At 44.8% G+C, this 13,163-nt stretch overlaps 1 protein-coding gene and 2 long non-coding RNA genes across 6 annotated transcripts in view; 1 reads left to right on the top strand and 2 right to left on the bottom strand.

Moving 5' to 3' along the window:
* The window catches only part of LOC142899559 (uncharacterized), a 3,126-nt gene extending 1,959 nt beyond the window's left edge, over nucleotides 1-1,167 (top strand). Inside the window, exon 2 of the long non-coding RNA XR_012928784.1 lies at nucleotides 1-1,167. This exon is cut by the window's left edge and continues 956 nt beyond it. This is a non-coding gene — a long non-coding RNA (uncharacterized LOC142899559).
* A 405-nt stretch (nucleotides 1,168-1,572) lies between these two features.
* On the bottom strand, nucleotides 1,573-4,469 carry LOC142899566 (uncharacterized). Its single transcript, XR_012928785.1, has 2 exons — nucleotides 4,430-4,469; nucleotides 1,573-4,381 (listed from the first exon to the last, which is right to left on the bottom strand). It is a non-coding gene; the product is annotated as an uncharacterized LOC142899566 (long non-coding RNA).
* Nucleotides 4,470-7,851: 3,382 nt separating this feature from the next.
* The window catches only part of tnrc6c2 (trinucleotide repeat containing adaptor 6C2), a 45,379-nt gene continuing 40,067 nt past the window's right edge, over nucleotides 7,852-13,163 (bottom strand). For 3 of the 4 annotated variants that reach the window (XM_076043056.1, XM_076043062.1, XM_076043078.1), the window contains 3 exons: nucleotides 11,815-11,888; nucleotides 11,545-11,684; nucleotides 7,852-8,936 (listed from right to left, as the gene is read on the bottom strand). In XM_076043056.1, the coding sequence (XP_075899171.1) occupies nucleotides 8,561-8,936; nucleotides 11,545-11,684; nucleotides 11,815-11,888 (590 nt within the window). In that variant the 3' untranslated portion in view covers nucleotides 7,852-8,560. The remainder of the gene's footprint in view (nucleotides 8,937-11,544; nucleotides 11,685-11,814; nucleotides 11,889-13,163) is intronic. The other variant, XM_076043070.1, reaches the window with a different exon arrangement.

Here is a 13,163-nt window from a genome sequence, read left to right as displayed (position 1 = left end):
ATTTCAGTGAGTGAAACCTGCAGCGCTTCTCTGAGTGGCAGAGCGACACTGACTGTCGCCGCGGTGGTCCGAGACCAGTTGGACCTCAGCAGGCCTGTAGTTTACCGGCAATGTGCTGCAGCGACAGAGCGCCTGCGTCGCGCATGCGCAGTGGCTCAGTGACACGGAAGACAAGTGTCTTTCTCTCAGTTTGGTGCCCTTTTTTTGTGAAGAAATGCATTTTTTTTGTTATTACCATTGAATTGTGTACATTTCCCTATAATTTTATATTTCTCTATAGATTTTACACACTGGGCCTTTAACTGGATGGCTAAGATATAGCTTTGGAATATATGTATATTGATGTCAAGATCATTTCAGCAATCTCATATTTAGAAGAGTGTATTTTGATGTGACCTATAATTACTTTTCAATGTTCTGCTATTCATGTTTGCATAAAGACTTAAACTGAACTCATTAGGCGTAATTCCCATTCAAAAAAGAAGAAGAAGAGAAATACACAATATGACAGCCAAGAAAATCCGTATTTTATTAATATAGTCTGAAAGAAGCTCCACAATTCATGGAAACATTTTTTCCTCCGGTGCATGTCCTTAACAATCACATTCTATGAGGAGGGGAAGAAAAAAAAAAAAAAAATTCTGAACGACATTAAAAGCCACAACTTTGTATTTCAGTTACAGACATTTTTTAAACGTTATGTTGTTTTTTTTTTTTGTTCCTTTTTTGAAATTTTATTTTGAAAGTAAAGAGAAAAGGCAAAGGCGAAGAACCCCCCCCGGCCACCCCTCCCCCCCTACAAAAGAGACAGCCTTGAAAAGTGGTGGGCTCACTCATCATCGTTACTATTATTATTATTAGTATCATTATTATTATTTTTGAAATCCTCAGTACAAGCCCACAGTGCTTCAGCAGAAGGATAAGCGCTCATTGGTTAAGGATTACACAGCATGGCGACGCAGTGTAAAGTCTTGCTAAAGATGATGATGATGAAGAGGTTGGGGGTGGGGTGGGGTGGGAGTACGAGACGACAACTAGAAGGGACCCTCCATCAAACCCTGAACCCCACCCCTCCCCCCACTTGTGCATAGATCAGAATCATGTTGACTTCGACAACGTTGTCCTCCAACCTTTCAAACCTGAACCTTTTGAAAAAAAAAAAAACAACAACAAAAAAACAAAAAACCTCTGTCGGGACACACAAACACACACACAGTTTCGCGCACTCGCAACAAACAACAGATGAAACTCGGCAAAAAACAAACAAAAAAAATGTGGCGACAGGAAAGGAGATCTGAGAGATGATTCAACAGAAGAAGAAGATGCTTCCCTGAACCACAGGGTGAACGACAAAAAAATAACACAAAACAACACATCCCCCTCCTCCCTGTCCTCGCAACAATCAAACCATTGATCGTTTGTTTTCAATGTAAAGCGATTTTCTACATAGATTTGACATGTAAAGCACACGTTTTTTTTCTTTCAAAGTTGATTCTCAGTCTTATTTGGTAAATATAGAAAATTTGCTACAAACGTTTTGTGTGTGTGTGTGTGTGTGTGTGTGTGTGTGTGTTTTTGTTGTTGTCGTCGCTGCTGTTTGAAGGGAACCGCTGCAGTCCCTCCCTTCTCGTCCTAACCTCAGTATCTTCAGTCAGTCAGTGCTTGCATGGACTTGGTTTTCAGTTGGAGTTTCTTTCTTTCTTTCGCTTCCTTCCTGTTGTTCCTTTCACGCAAAAACACACACGTGGAAACCTCGAGATGAAGGAGTTGGTGTGTGGAACCCTGGCCTTCCTGAGACTAAATCCACACCCTATTATTTTTTTTTGTTTTTTTTTTGTAAATTTTTCTTTTTTGAGTGTGCAAGATAGTGAGCAAACTGCGTCTCGCTTACAAACATAAAGTCACATCTGGTCACAAACAGAGAGACACAGAGAGAGAGATAGAGAGAGCCGATGGCCGAAGAAAGAAAACATATGACACAACACTGAATCAATCCCAGAGTTCTTGAAGAAGTAGCATAAAGTCTTCATTTTGCAAGATTTTCCATGTCGGCGTTGAATGGAAGAGGAGAGCGTTTGTCCTTTAGTTGATTTTTTTCCGCAACAACATTCCTGTCGATAGAACGATGAAACGACTCTAGTTCCTCGAGCTTCGGACAAAAAAAACAAAAACAAAAAAACATGTGAAGTGCTTGTAAACGACAGGCTTCCGAGAGAGAAAGACAAAGATAGAGAGAGAAAAAGAAAAGAAAATAAAAGAAAAGAGAAGAGAAGATAGGCACCTCTGAAATGAGTCTTGGATACGAGCTCGCCTCCACCACTCTTCCTCCCTCTGCATGTATCCGTGCCGCTAACACAGGGCTCACTAGTCCTTCTAACTTGCTATCTATGGCCACAGTTCTCGCTTGGGTTTTTTTTTCAGCTTTTTTTTTCTTCAATTTTCTCTTTTTTTTTGGTCCTTTTAATTTTTTCTTTTGTATAGTCGGAACAAAAATGGTGCAATACTCAATGATAATCCTCATACTGGATTATTTCCCACAATAAAAGCCACTATAAGGTAGATAAACTTTTTTTTTTTTTTTTTTACAGATAAAATGAAAAGCAAAACAAACAAACAAACAAAATAAATGCATTAAGTCCTTGAGTAAACATGTACACGTGAATTGTCACCATCGTCCCTCCGTACTTAGAGTCGCTCGTCTAGCATCGGCTGAGTGAGGGCCAGCAGACACTCAGTGCAACGTTAGAAGATCAATAGGTTTTTTTTTTTTCTGAATAACTTTTGACTGGATTACAACAACAACAACAACAACAGCAAATAACAACAACAAAATGATAAAAAACAACAAAACCCAACAACAACAACAACAACAAGAGAGGGAGAGAACATACTGAGTGGAACATCATGCCGGGACCGAGAAGAAGCCCGATGACACACAAAGTTTTCGTTGCACATTCACACTTTCAAGCGCGCACGCGTTCCAAGATGACTTTTGCATTTTTTTCACCTCCAAAGATTCTGCTTTTGTCACTTAATACATTTTTCATATTCTCTAAAAAAAAAAAGGAAAGAAAAAAAAATCCCCAACCAAAGTGTACCTGTCAGATGAGGAGAACATAAAACAGCCACCGACTTCACATTAAATTATTGGCGCTCTTATGATTCAAGTATTTGCGTTCGACGTTTCGTTTTTTTTTTTGTTGATATGTTTGTAATTTTTTTTCTCTATCTCTTTCTTAATTTCTTCTTAAATTCTTTTGTTTTTTTCAGATGGGGCTAAACGACAAAAACCAATGCACGTACGTGAGCAGTGCGAGCACTTTGGGGGAGTGCTGCTGCTGCTGCTGCTGCTGCTGCCAGTGCGGCCCCAAACAACCAGAACGTGCATAAATAAATCCTGCTCCCACGCAGCTTTGATCAACCAATCAAGTATCAGTTTGGACCTGACCTCCATCCATCCCTCCTTCCTGTCGCTTATTTGCGGGGACAATACGTATTGCTCATTTTCAGTCGGACTCAACCAAGACCTTTGAATGTTGCAGAGGTCGTGACCCCCCCCCCCCACCCCTCCCCCTCCTCCTCCTCCTCCTCCAAGCAAAGACTAGTGGGACGTCTTGAGTGTGTCCATGTATACAGAGCTGTCAGAGAGGAAGAGCCTCTCGGTGCTGGTGCATCATGGGAACCCCCCCGCCCTCCAACCCGCTCATGGATCAAGGCAGTTGCAGTTACAGAAACAGGCAATAGTGATTTTTGCTTGTGTGCTGCAGGGACTTGGAGTCCCGGAAAAGGTCGAAGCCGTTTCCCGTTTTGTATTTTTTTTCATTTAAAAAACAACAACAACAAACTTTTCTCCTTAAGACTTTGTGCCTCTTGAACGGCTCCACAGCGCCCCCCTGATGCAGGGCGAGGGAGATTGCGAGGCTGATACAGTGGGAGTGGGGGGGCATCGGAGTGTGTGTGTGTGTGTGTGTGTGGAAATGTACAGTTGGGGCGGGGCCCCTGCTTTGAGCAGGACACACACACACACACACACACACACACACACACACACACACACACACACACACACACACACACACACACACACACAGGAGATAAATACAGTATCCACAAGAAAAGAAATAAAGCTGCTGCTGCAGGCAGTCGAGACGTTTCAGCATCGAGTGCAGAGCTTCAACATATCATACAGTTGTTTTTTGTTTTTTTTTGTAACCATTTAGATTTTTTCGCAATTTTTTTCCTTAGATCTTTTTTATGTCAAACTTCATAAAAATGATGTTAAAATGCGATTTTTTTTCCTTTTTGGTTTTAAAAAAATATGTACCCGGGATTACCCATAACTGTGCACTGTAGCAAACTGACCCCCCCCCACACACACACACTCACACAGGCATTGGACAATTCCAAACAGAAGAGGACAAAAAACAACAAACAATGCGCTAAATCTCAGTCGCTCCGGGGGTTTGATGATGAAGCCCCCCCCCCCTCCCCGAACCCCTGCCCTCTGCTGCCCACTCCTCCACCCCCGCGGCCCCCGCGGCCCTTTTAGCGAATCTCCTCCGAAGAAAACAGGTCTGACAGACAGACAGACAGAAGTGCTCTTGGTTGAGATACAGTGTGACACGGCTGAATTCACGTTGGCACGTCGAGTTTTGGCGTCTTGAACTGAACGGTGAAAACGACCTGAGGGGGACGGAGGGGGAGAGAGAGAGGGAGAGAGAGAGAGAGAGAGAGAGAGAGAGAGAGAAGTGCCGGCCAATCCTCCCCGACCAGGATCTCAGTTGGAATTCGTCAAGTCTGTCGGTCAGACGGCCTTTAAAATCCAAAGACTTGGTGGCTCTCACAGTTAGAAAGACAGTACAGACATGAAGAGGGAGAGGGAGAGGGAGAGGGAGGGCGAGAGAGAGCGAGAGGGAGAGAGAGAGAGAGAGAGCTGTATTCCACACTGAAGTATTGTCAACTCCCCCGACCCTGAGATTGAGCTGGACACAAGCGTTGTCAGCGCCAGTCGAAGGTTCTGGGAGGAAGTGCTCGTTCCCAAGTTGGGCCTCGCTAACACACTAGCTAGCCCACTAGCTAGCCCACTAGCCCACTAGCTCGGTATGCTGTTAAGGGCCCTCGGCCGCTTTTCTTTTGTTTTTTTAAATTCTTCTTTTTTTTTGCATAGTAACAGACAGAAGGGCCAGTGAGTGGCTGGTCGGAGAGGGAGGGAGGGGCTACTGGCTCTGGTTGAGGAGGAAGAGGAGGTCTTAGCAGCTGGGCGAGGGTGGGTTCTGGTCGGGGTGGGTGTGGAGGGTGGGAGCAGGCGGAGAAGTTCAGAGCGACAAACCCCCCCCCCCCCCTTCTCCCCCCCAAACTAATTCTTTTCTTTTTTTTTCAGTTTTCCCCACATCTGGAGCTCCTACCTGGAAGTACTACAGAATACTGTCCAACGCAAAAAAAAAGCACAATCAGCTAAAAAACAAACAATCAATAACGCTTCGTAGTATTGATCCCCATTTTTTTGCATTCAATACACAGGATGGACGCGCAGGCACCGCTGACCTAAAGTGTTTCTGCATTGGGACAGTGAAGACGAGCTTCAAGTTCAGCAGCCGGCAAAAAACATCTGGAGACAAATAACAGCAACGACATTGGAACGCCCCAAAAAATAAAATACAAAATAAAAGTCAAACAATTCATTGAAAATAATAATAATAATAATAATAATAATAGTAATGATAACAACGACAATAACAATAATAATATTAATTGAGAGGAGATAAAACAAAAGCACACTGGCAACAAATTCCAGAAATTTGACTATTACATCTTCCAGCTAAAGTGTCAAAGAACCGAGAGACGGGAGGAGGCGGTGGGGGGGTGGAGGAAGTGCTGCACTGTTGGGGAGGTGGGGGTGGGGAGGCTGCCGCTCGACACCCCAGAAGAAGAGAGGCACTCGGTGGAGGGAAATAGGATCAGCAGCCGCAAGAAGAAAAAATATTATTTTTCTAAATTTCAGTTTCCATTTGGAGTTTAAGGTTGAAATTTTGTGAATAAAGTCGAACAGGAAACTGGTGAAAAGGGAAGGACTCCACTGGGCTCGCTGAGCCGTTCACATTCATCTCTCAATTTTGACTTTATTCTCAAAATTCTTGAAAAAAAAGGAAGAATAAAAAATTTATCTTAATTTTTCTCAAATTTTTTCTCGTCTTGTGGCCCCTAATCCTCTTCCAGAGATATTACTTTCATATTGTTTGAGGATGAAGAAAAGTAGAGTTGACTGCAGTTTGTTCTCCTCCTCCTCCTCCTCCTCCAGTTCTCGCTCCTCCCCCTCCCCTCTTCCTCCTCCTCCTCCAAGCCGGAGGAACCACGGCAGTTGTTAGACAGGTGCCTCTCCCCCTCCCACCACCACCATCGCCTGGATTTATTGGATTGCAGTTGAAGCGAGCCGCTCTTCATAAGTGCTATGATAAAAACCCTTTGAATTTCTTTTTTTTTTTTATTAAATCTTTTTTTGTCGTTTTTTGTGAGTAAAAAGTCTCAGTCTCTTCTGTTTTGTACAGTACCAAACGCAAGGAACACTCGTGGCTCTACTGCATTAGAAGGAACCCCTCTTATTTGGTATTGTGCCAGATACCCAGAACACCCCCCCCCACCCCCAGGTCTGTGTTGGTGGTGCAGAGAGGAAGTGTGCGTCATTGTGTGTTCACACTTCAGGGTTCAGTTTTCCTGCTGCGCACAGTTCAAACGCTGCTTCTTCCCCTTTGCAGATTTTCTCTTCCTTTCTTCTCGACCATTTCAGAAGAAGGAGGTGGTGGGGGGCGGGGGGGGGGTGGAGGAGAGAATCCGAGGTGGTGGTGGTGGGGGGGCGGGGGGTGTAAGGATTTTTTTTTTCTCGTTTTTTGTTTTCAAAAGTCCCACAAAGAAGTGTTTCTGCTGCAATGAGCCACAATCAAACCAAAGGCCAAACTGAAGGACCAGAGAGAGAGAGAGGGAGAGAGAGAGAGAGAGGGAGAGAGAGAGAGAGAGAGAGAGCAGCTCCAGGTGGAGGAGAAAACAGTGATGGACGGAAGAAAGGTGGATGGTGTATATTGCACAATGTAACTGTCACGTCCAAAGGTGAAGTTCTGGTTCTTTTTTTGACACCCGCCCCCGCCCCCGCCCCCACCCCCACCCCCGACCCCACCCGCACCCCCACCCCGGCGACCGGCTGATGGTGCAGACCGCCGGGCTTCTTCGCAACGGCGACGTCGAGAGACAAACAATTTTTTTTTTTTTTTTTTTTTTTTTTTGGACAAAAAGCACCAGTTGAAGTCGCGAGCGATCGCGAGTTCCTGCCGCCGCTCTGCGGGACGTCAGTGATTCACGTGTCCAGGACGTCCGCTGGACGCGCAGCAAAGGTCGACATAATCTTCTTTCAGCTTATATGTTGTGATAGATATTTTTTTTTTTTTTTCAAAAAAGAAATGCGCTTCAGTATAGATTCCCCTCACAACCCCCGAATACAGAGAGAGGGACAGTGAACGGCTTTTGATCAGTTCCTCAGCCAAGGTCAAAGTCAAGAGGATGAAAGCTGATGATTGGTCGGGTCCAGCTCCGCGGCCAGGCTGCCTTCACTGTCCAGCGGCCCAGCGGGACCCCCCCCACCCACCCGGTCGTCATCAGTCCTGCACCGCTTCAACTGGCTCAGAGGGTGAAACTGTGCAAGATTTCAGTCAGCAAGTTCTTCAGTTACAAAACAAACTCCCAAAAAGACAAAAAGGAAAAAAGCCCAAAGGCGTCTTGGGAAGGACCTGGGCCTCAGAGCACTTAAGGCTAATAGTAGTGCCGAGAAACCAATGAGAACGTTAACGAATAACGAGTAAGAAAGGTTTTTCTTTTTGAACCACATCGTTGGCCATGGACATGCTGGGAATGGTCGTCTTTCAGTCTTCTTTTGGGATGATTTTGTTGGTTTTTTTTGTTGTTGTTCATTTGGAGGTAAGGGAAAGTCTTCGATGGCAGCTTTGATTGCTTCTCCGAACAAAGAAAAATCCAAAATAAAACAACTCCACCTCCTCTCATTTTTTTCATTCTTTTTTTTTTTTTTTTTTTTCCAAATGATACATTTCAAAAATATCAAAAGGCGGCGGCAGGGTGGGAGGGTGTTGGGGGGGGGGTAACGACAAAAAAAAAAAAAAAAGTTGCTTGTTTTTCTTTTCCCTTACGAAAAAAGGGTCGAGAAGACAAAAAAGAGGAGGTGAGTGAAGCGGAAGGGCCCCCGAGTCTCCAGTCAGTCTGTGTGTGTGTGTGCGTGCGTGTGTGCGTGTGTGTGTGCGTGTGTGCGTGTGTGTAGTTGGGACTCGGACCTTCTGATTCGCCTTTCACAGTTCGAAAAAACAAAGAGGGTTTGAAATGATACTGATTATCGCCACATGATTCACTTGGGTTTTTGCTCCTTTTCTTAAAATTCTTCTGTATTATTTTTCTTTCTGCCCCCCCCCCCCCTCGCTCCCCCTCCACCGATGGCTTCCGTGACCCAGTGGTGGTGGTCAGTGTGTGGTCAGTGTGTGTGTGTGTGTGTGTGTGTGTGGTGGCCCTACATGGACTCCCCGCTGAGCAGGTCGCCGGGCAGCAGGGTGTTGATGGGGGTGGGGCTCCCGATCACGCGGCCGTCGTCCCCCCCGGGGGGCCCCCACAGGCTGGAGTACTGGGGGACGCCCCCCCACAGCAGGTCGCCTCCGCCGGGCTTGCCTCCTCCTCCTCCTCCTCCTCCTCCAATGCCGATGCCTCCTCCGCCGCCGCTGCTCCATTGGCCGATGGCGTGGGGCTGCCCCATGCGGTTCTGATTGGTTCCCGGGTTGGCCTGCCAGCTAGTGGTGTTGGCCCCTAGCGACTGGCCTTGTGCAAAGAAGCGGTTCACCTCCTCCTCGCCGGCAAACTCGGCCAGGATGGTGGTGTTGCCCAGCACGCACCTGCGGAACAAGGAGGGAAGCGTGGTGTTGTAGTCAAGACTGCACCAGGACCCAGACCAAGACCTTAGCAAGACCAGAGAGCATCGAGATGGAGACCGGACCAAGACTTCAGACATCAAAGAAAAATAACAACAAAACAGAAACAAATGACCGGTATCTTTCTTTAAATTCAAGTTTGCTTCGAAATCCAACAGCAGCAACACTTTCTTTTTTTTTTTTTTTGCTGCTTTGCAAACTATTTTGAACCATTTTCAAAAAAACAACTTTGCTTCATAAAATTAAAAAATGAATGAACAAGGAACAAGGGGCCTGGGAGTCACTCTGGCTGTCACAAACAGAGCGTCAAACGGCAGCAGCTGGGGTTTTGAGCGGTCGAGTAAAACTGCCTCCTAGTCTGAGTCTGAGACTGAGACTGAGACTGAGACTAAGACTAAGACTAAGACCAACCTCCAGTAGTCCAACACTGGGGAAGTGTTGAGAACAGCTGAGTTCCGCCGGTGGGGTTTTCAACACAAGATAGCAACACAAAATGGGGAAGAGAGCGTCGGTGTTTCACCACTGAGCCGGAGGAACCACTAAACTCTAGAAGATACATGCAGTACATTCAGTGCAATATTTGTCTGACCTATGTAAGTGACGGATACACAGCCGTCAACAAATTCTTTGTTCATCCAATCCGGAGGTGGCAAAAGTATTCCCATTCTGTACTTAAGTCAAAGGCACAGATACTTGAGTAAAACAACAGTCTGGTAAAAGCACTGATTCAAGTACAGGCTCTAAAATGTACTTCAGTAAAAATTATTAATTATTGCAACTTATTAAAATGATCTGATCTGATATATTTTCAAACAGCTAAAATGATTTAGAAAGCAAACAACTTGCTACCTAATAATGTACGAGGAGAAATGTGATTTTAGAGAGAAACTGAGCTTAAAACAAAACTAGAAGCCATCAGTGTATCAGTGTGTGGAACTAAGACATGGGATGGATTGAGCAACTAGCATGAGTCAGTGTCAGAAACACTAAAATCATGCATGCGTGTTCACAAAGCACAAGGAGGAACAATCTGAACCACAGCGTCTGATAACATCTTGAAGCCATGATGGAACTTATACTACATACTTAGCTGTTTATTGTGTATTACTATGTATTATGTTATCATGTATGTTATAAATAGTAAATATTGTGTATTTATTTACACTCTATGTATACTTGAGCAAAGACGTTGAACGATGAAATATCTGCGACCAAGCTGTCAACTCTGCATATTGTAGATTCTTCTGCAGTGACTGGCCAACGGTACGATCGAAATAAAGGAAGTGTTCAAATGTGCATGAGAAACCGCTGTGAATATGTTGATATGTGAATATGTAACCAGCACACGTTGGAAATAAACTGAACCACATTGTGCTTGAATTTCCTGTGAACTAAAAACAACCTCTTAACTGGTAAGTGTGACTTCACCTACACTGATATCATGATACAGCTGACTGCACATGACACGAACCCACCTGCCTCATGTCACTTCCAAAAATAAAACGGTCTGCACTCTGAAAGTTCCACAGATTTTCCCTTTTTTTTCTTCACAGGAAAAAGCTCGACTCCGGCCCAGCCCCCGAAAGAAGAAGTACGATTCTGCAGAAAATTGGATGAATGGAGTTGACCTCATTGACTGAGCTACTTTCTTGACTAAATCAGCGCTTTCTGACAGGCAGGAAATGGCAGAAGCCCCGACCACTGGGTTTGGTGCTCTGCTCTGCTCACTTTCATGAACTACAAACACATCTCCAGTACCACTTTGTACGTATGTTACATCCACACACTGTCTCTTTCTCAGCATACTCAGTGATTTTGCTGGAACAGAGGCTCAAGCTGCATTTCCCAAACCCCTAGAATTGTGCAAAACCTAAATATGGCTGAAAGGTTTTTACTCTCTCATGAGGAGGTTTTTCCAGACATATCCATGTAGAGGTATATCGCAAAGGTGTCATGGAAAGACTTTTTTCGCATTTCGACGTGTCGTACGGCGTCACGTGACCAGTTGACTTCCAGTGAAAATGCTGTGTTATGACTGGATGGAGAAGAGACGAAATATCTCTTGCAAGCACTCAAAGAGAAAACAAGCATTCTTGACAGCAAACAACACTGCAACAGTAGATCTGTACAAGGAATTAGAAAGGGCAAATGAGGCTTTGAAAAGCTGTGACGAGATTTCACACCATTCAATGGAAACACCTGCAAATCACAACTGCACTTTGTTGAAATTTTAGAAGTATCACTTTTACTTTGCGAAAAAAAAACAACTGTCATGGAAACGCAGCTCCTCCCCCTTTAGCCAGGGATGCTACACCAGCAGTTCTGAGGTAACGTTCCCCTGTTTTTCTTCTTGCCGACTGAAAAACCTCGCTGCTCAAAGTTCTCAGGTGTGACAGCAGGCAGACTGGAGTCTCCTCAAATGATGAAAAATTCATCGTTTCACATAATTAGAGAAGACTTTCTGGCGAAAGGGGATCACTGAGGCAACCGGGCTAAAGCCAGGGAAGATATTGGAACAAAGCCGGGCGCCAACCGGCAAAAAAGCATCTCGGTGAATAAAGATCCTGCTTACATGTGCAGAGACTTCTGAGCCTTTGCGGCCTCGTCCTTGGAGCTGTAGCGCACCACGGCGTTGCCCTGGGTCAGGTTGAGGTGGAATGTGATCAGGGGGCCGTGCTGCATGCACAGGGTCCGCAGAGTGGAACCATCGATCTGAAGGAGCACAGAGAGAAGCAGTGAGAGCGGCCCATCGTTTCAGTGAGCCCTGTGCAAAGCATCATCTGTGATTCACTTATTTATTTTTTACACTAAAAGTGGTGAGAGGCGGCGAAGGAAGACGTACTTGAGGCGTGAGATTCCTCAGCACCAGCCAGCTGCTGGTCCTACTGGAGCTGTCGGTGCTCCAGGTGGTTCCCTCTGTTCAGGAAGAGCAGAGGCAACCATTACAAGACAACACAGGTGCAAGGTGCTGCTGTGGTGCGGGTGGACTTGGTTTTGGAGATACGCACACCAGACATTGTTAAAAAAAAAACAACAGCAAGTGGGAGGAGGGGCCGGGGGGGGGGGTAGGGGTGTTGGGTGATTAACTGCATCCCAGCGCCATCACGCACATCTGCAAAGCTTTCCGCTTCACTCCGTGTCGTGTCAAAACAGGGTCACACAGTACAGAGAGGCTTCTCGCAGAGTTGGTAAACCTCAGAAAGTCAGTTTAGCAGGGCGTGTTCACACACACGCGCACGGCGCGCTTGCAGATGTGAACGTTGCCACACCTGTGAATCTGTGCGTGCGCAGCAGGTTTTGCTGGAGCTGGAAACAGAGAGCGCCGTGCCGAGCCGAGCCAGCGGCTTTGACTGTGCGGCTGAGTGGCTCCTGGGCCGGATGTCAACTACCAGTTAAAAGTTCGGACACACCCTCTCGCGCAAGGTCTCCGTCTTTGTCTTTACTATTTTCTACGCCGTACGTACATACTGAGGACATCGAATGTACGATGAGCAAGATGTGTGACATTTTGTAGCAAAGAAAAAAAAAAAAAGAGTTAAATAACTGTGTTTAATATGAAAGGTGGATCGTCGTTTCACACTTCTTTTGTTTACTACATAATTCCATATGTGTCTATCACAGTTCTGAGGCCTTCAGTGAGAACGAGGTGATGTTTCGAAATGAAAATTAATTAAAAAAGAAAATAAAACTCAGTAACTTAAAGGTCCAGTATGTAAAATTGTTAAGGATGTATATTAATATACATTACCAGTCAAAAGTTTGGACACACTGCCTCATGCTTTTATTTATTTTTAAATCTTTACAACTTTCTACACTGCAGATAGATACTGAAGACACCAAATACATGAGCAAGATATATGTCATCATGCAGCAAGATATATGTAATTTTATGAAAGGTGGCTATTTTGAAATTAAACATAATTTAACAATTAATAATAATATAATTAAATATTTAAATATAAAACGTGTTTGAGTAATTTCACACTTTTATTACTTCCTACATAATCCCATGTGTGTCCGTGTGTAGTTTTGATGCCGTCAGTGAGGAACTGCAACGTCAATCGTCATGAGAATGAAAGAAAAGACATTCAATTTGGGTGGGACCAAACCTTTGACTGGTAGTGTATATATGAGAACCATTGTAAGGGTAGGAAAACCAAATTACTTTTATTATTATTATTATTATTTATT

Source organism: Nelusetta ayraudi, unplaced genomic scaffold, assembly GCF_046127955.1.
Source record: "Nelusetta ayraudi isolate G7.1 ecotype Tasmania unplaced genomic scaffold, CSIRO-AGI_Nayr_v1 ptg000004l, whole genome shotgun sequence".
Lineage (NCBI taxonomy): Eukaryota > Metazoa > Chordata > Actinopteri > Tetraodontiformes > Monacanthidae > Nelusetta > Nelusetta ayraudi.
Note: the sequence above shows the minus strand (reverse complement) of the source record. Positions and strands in the feature narration are given on the sequence as shown.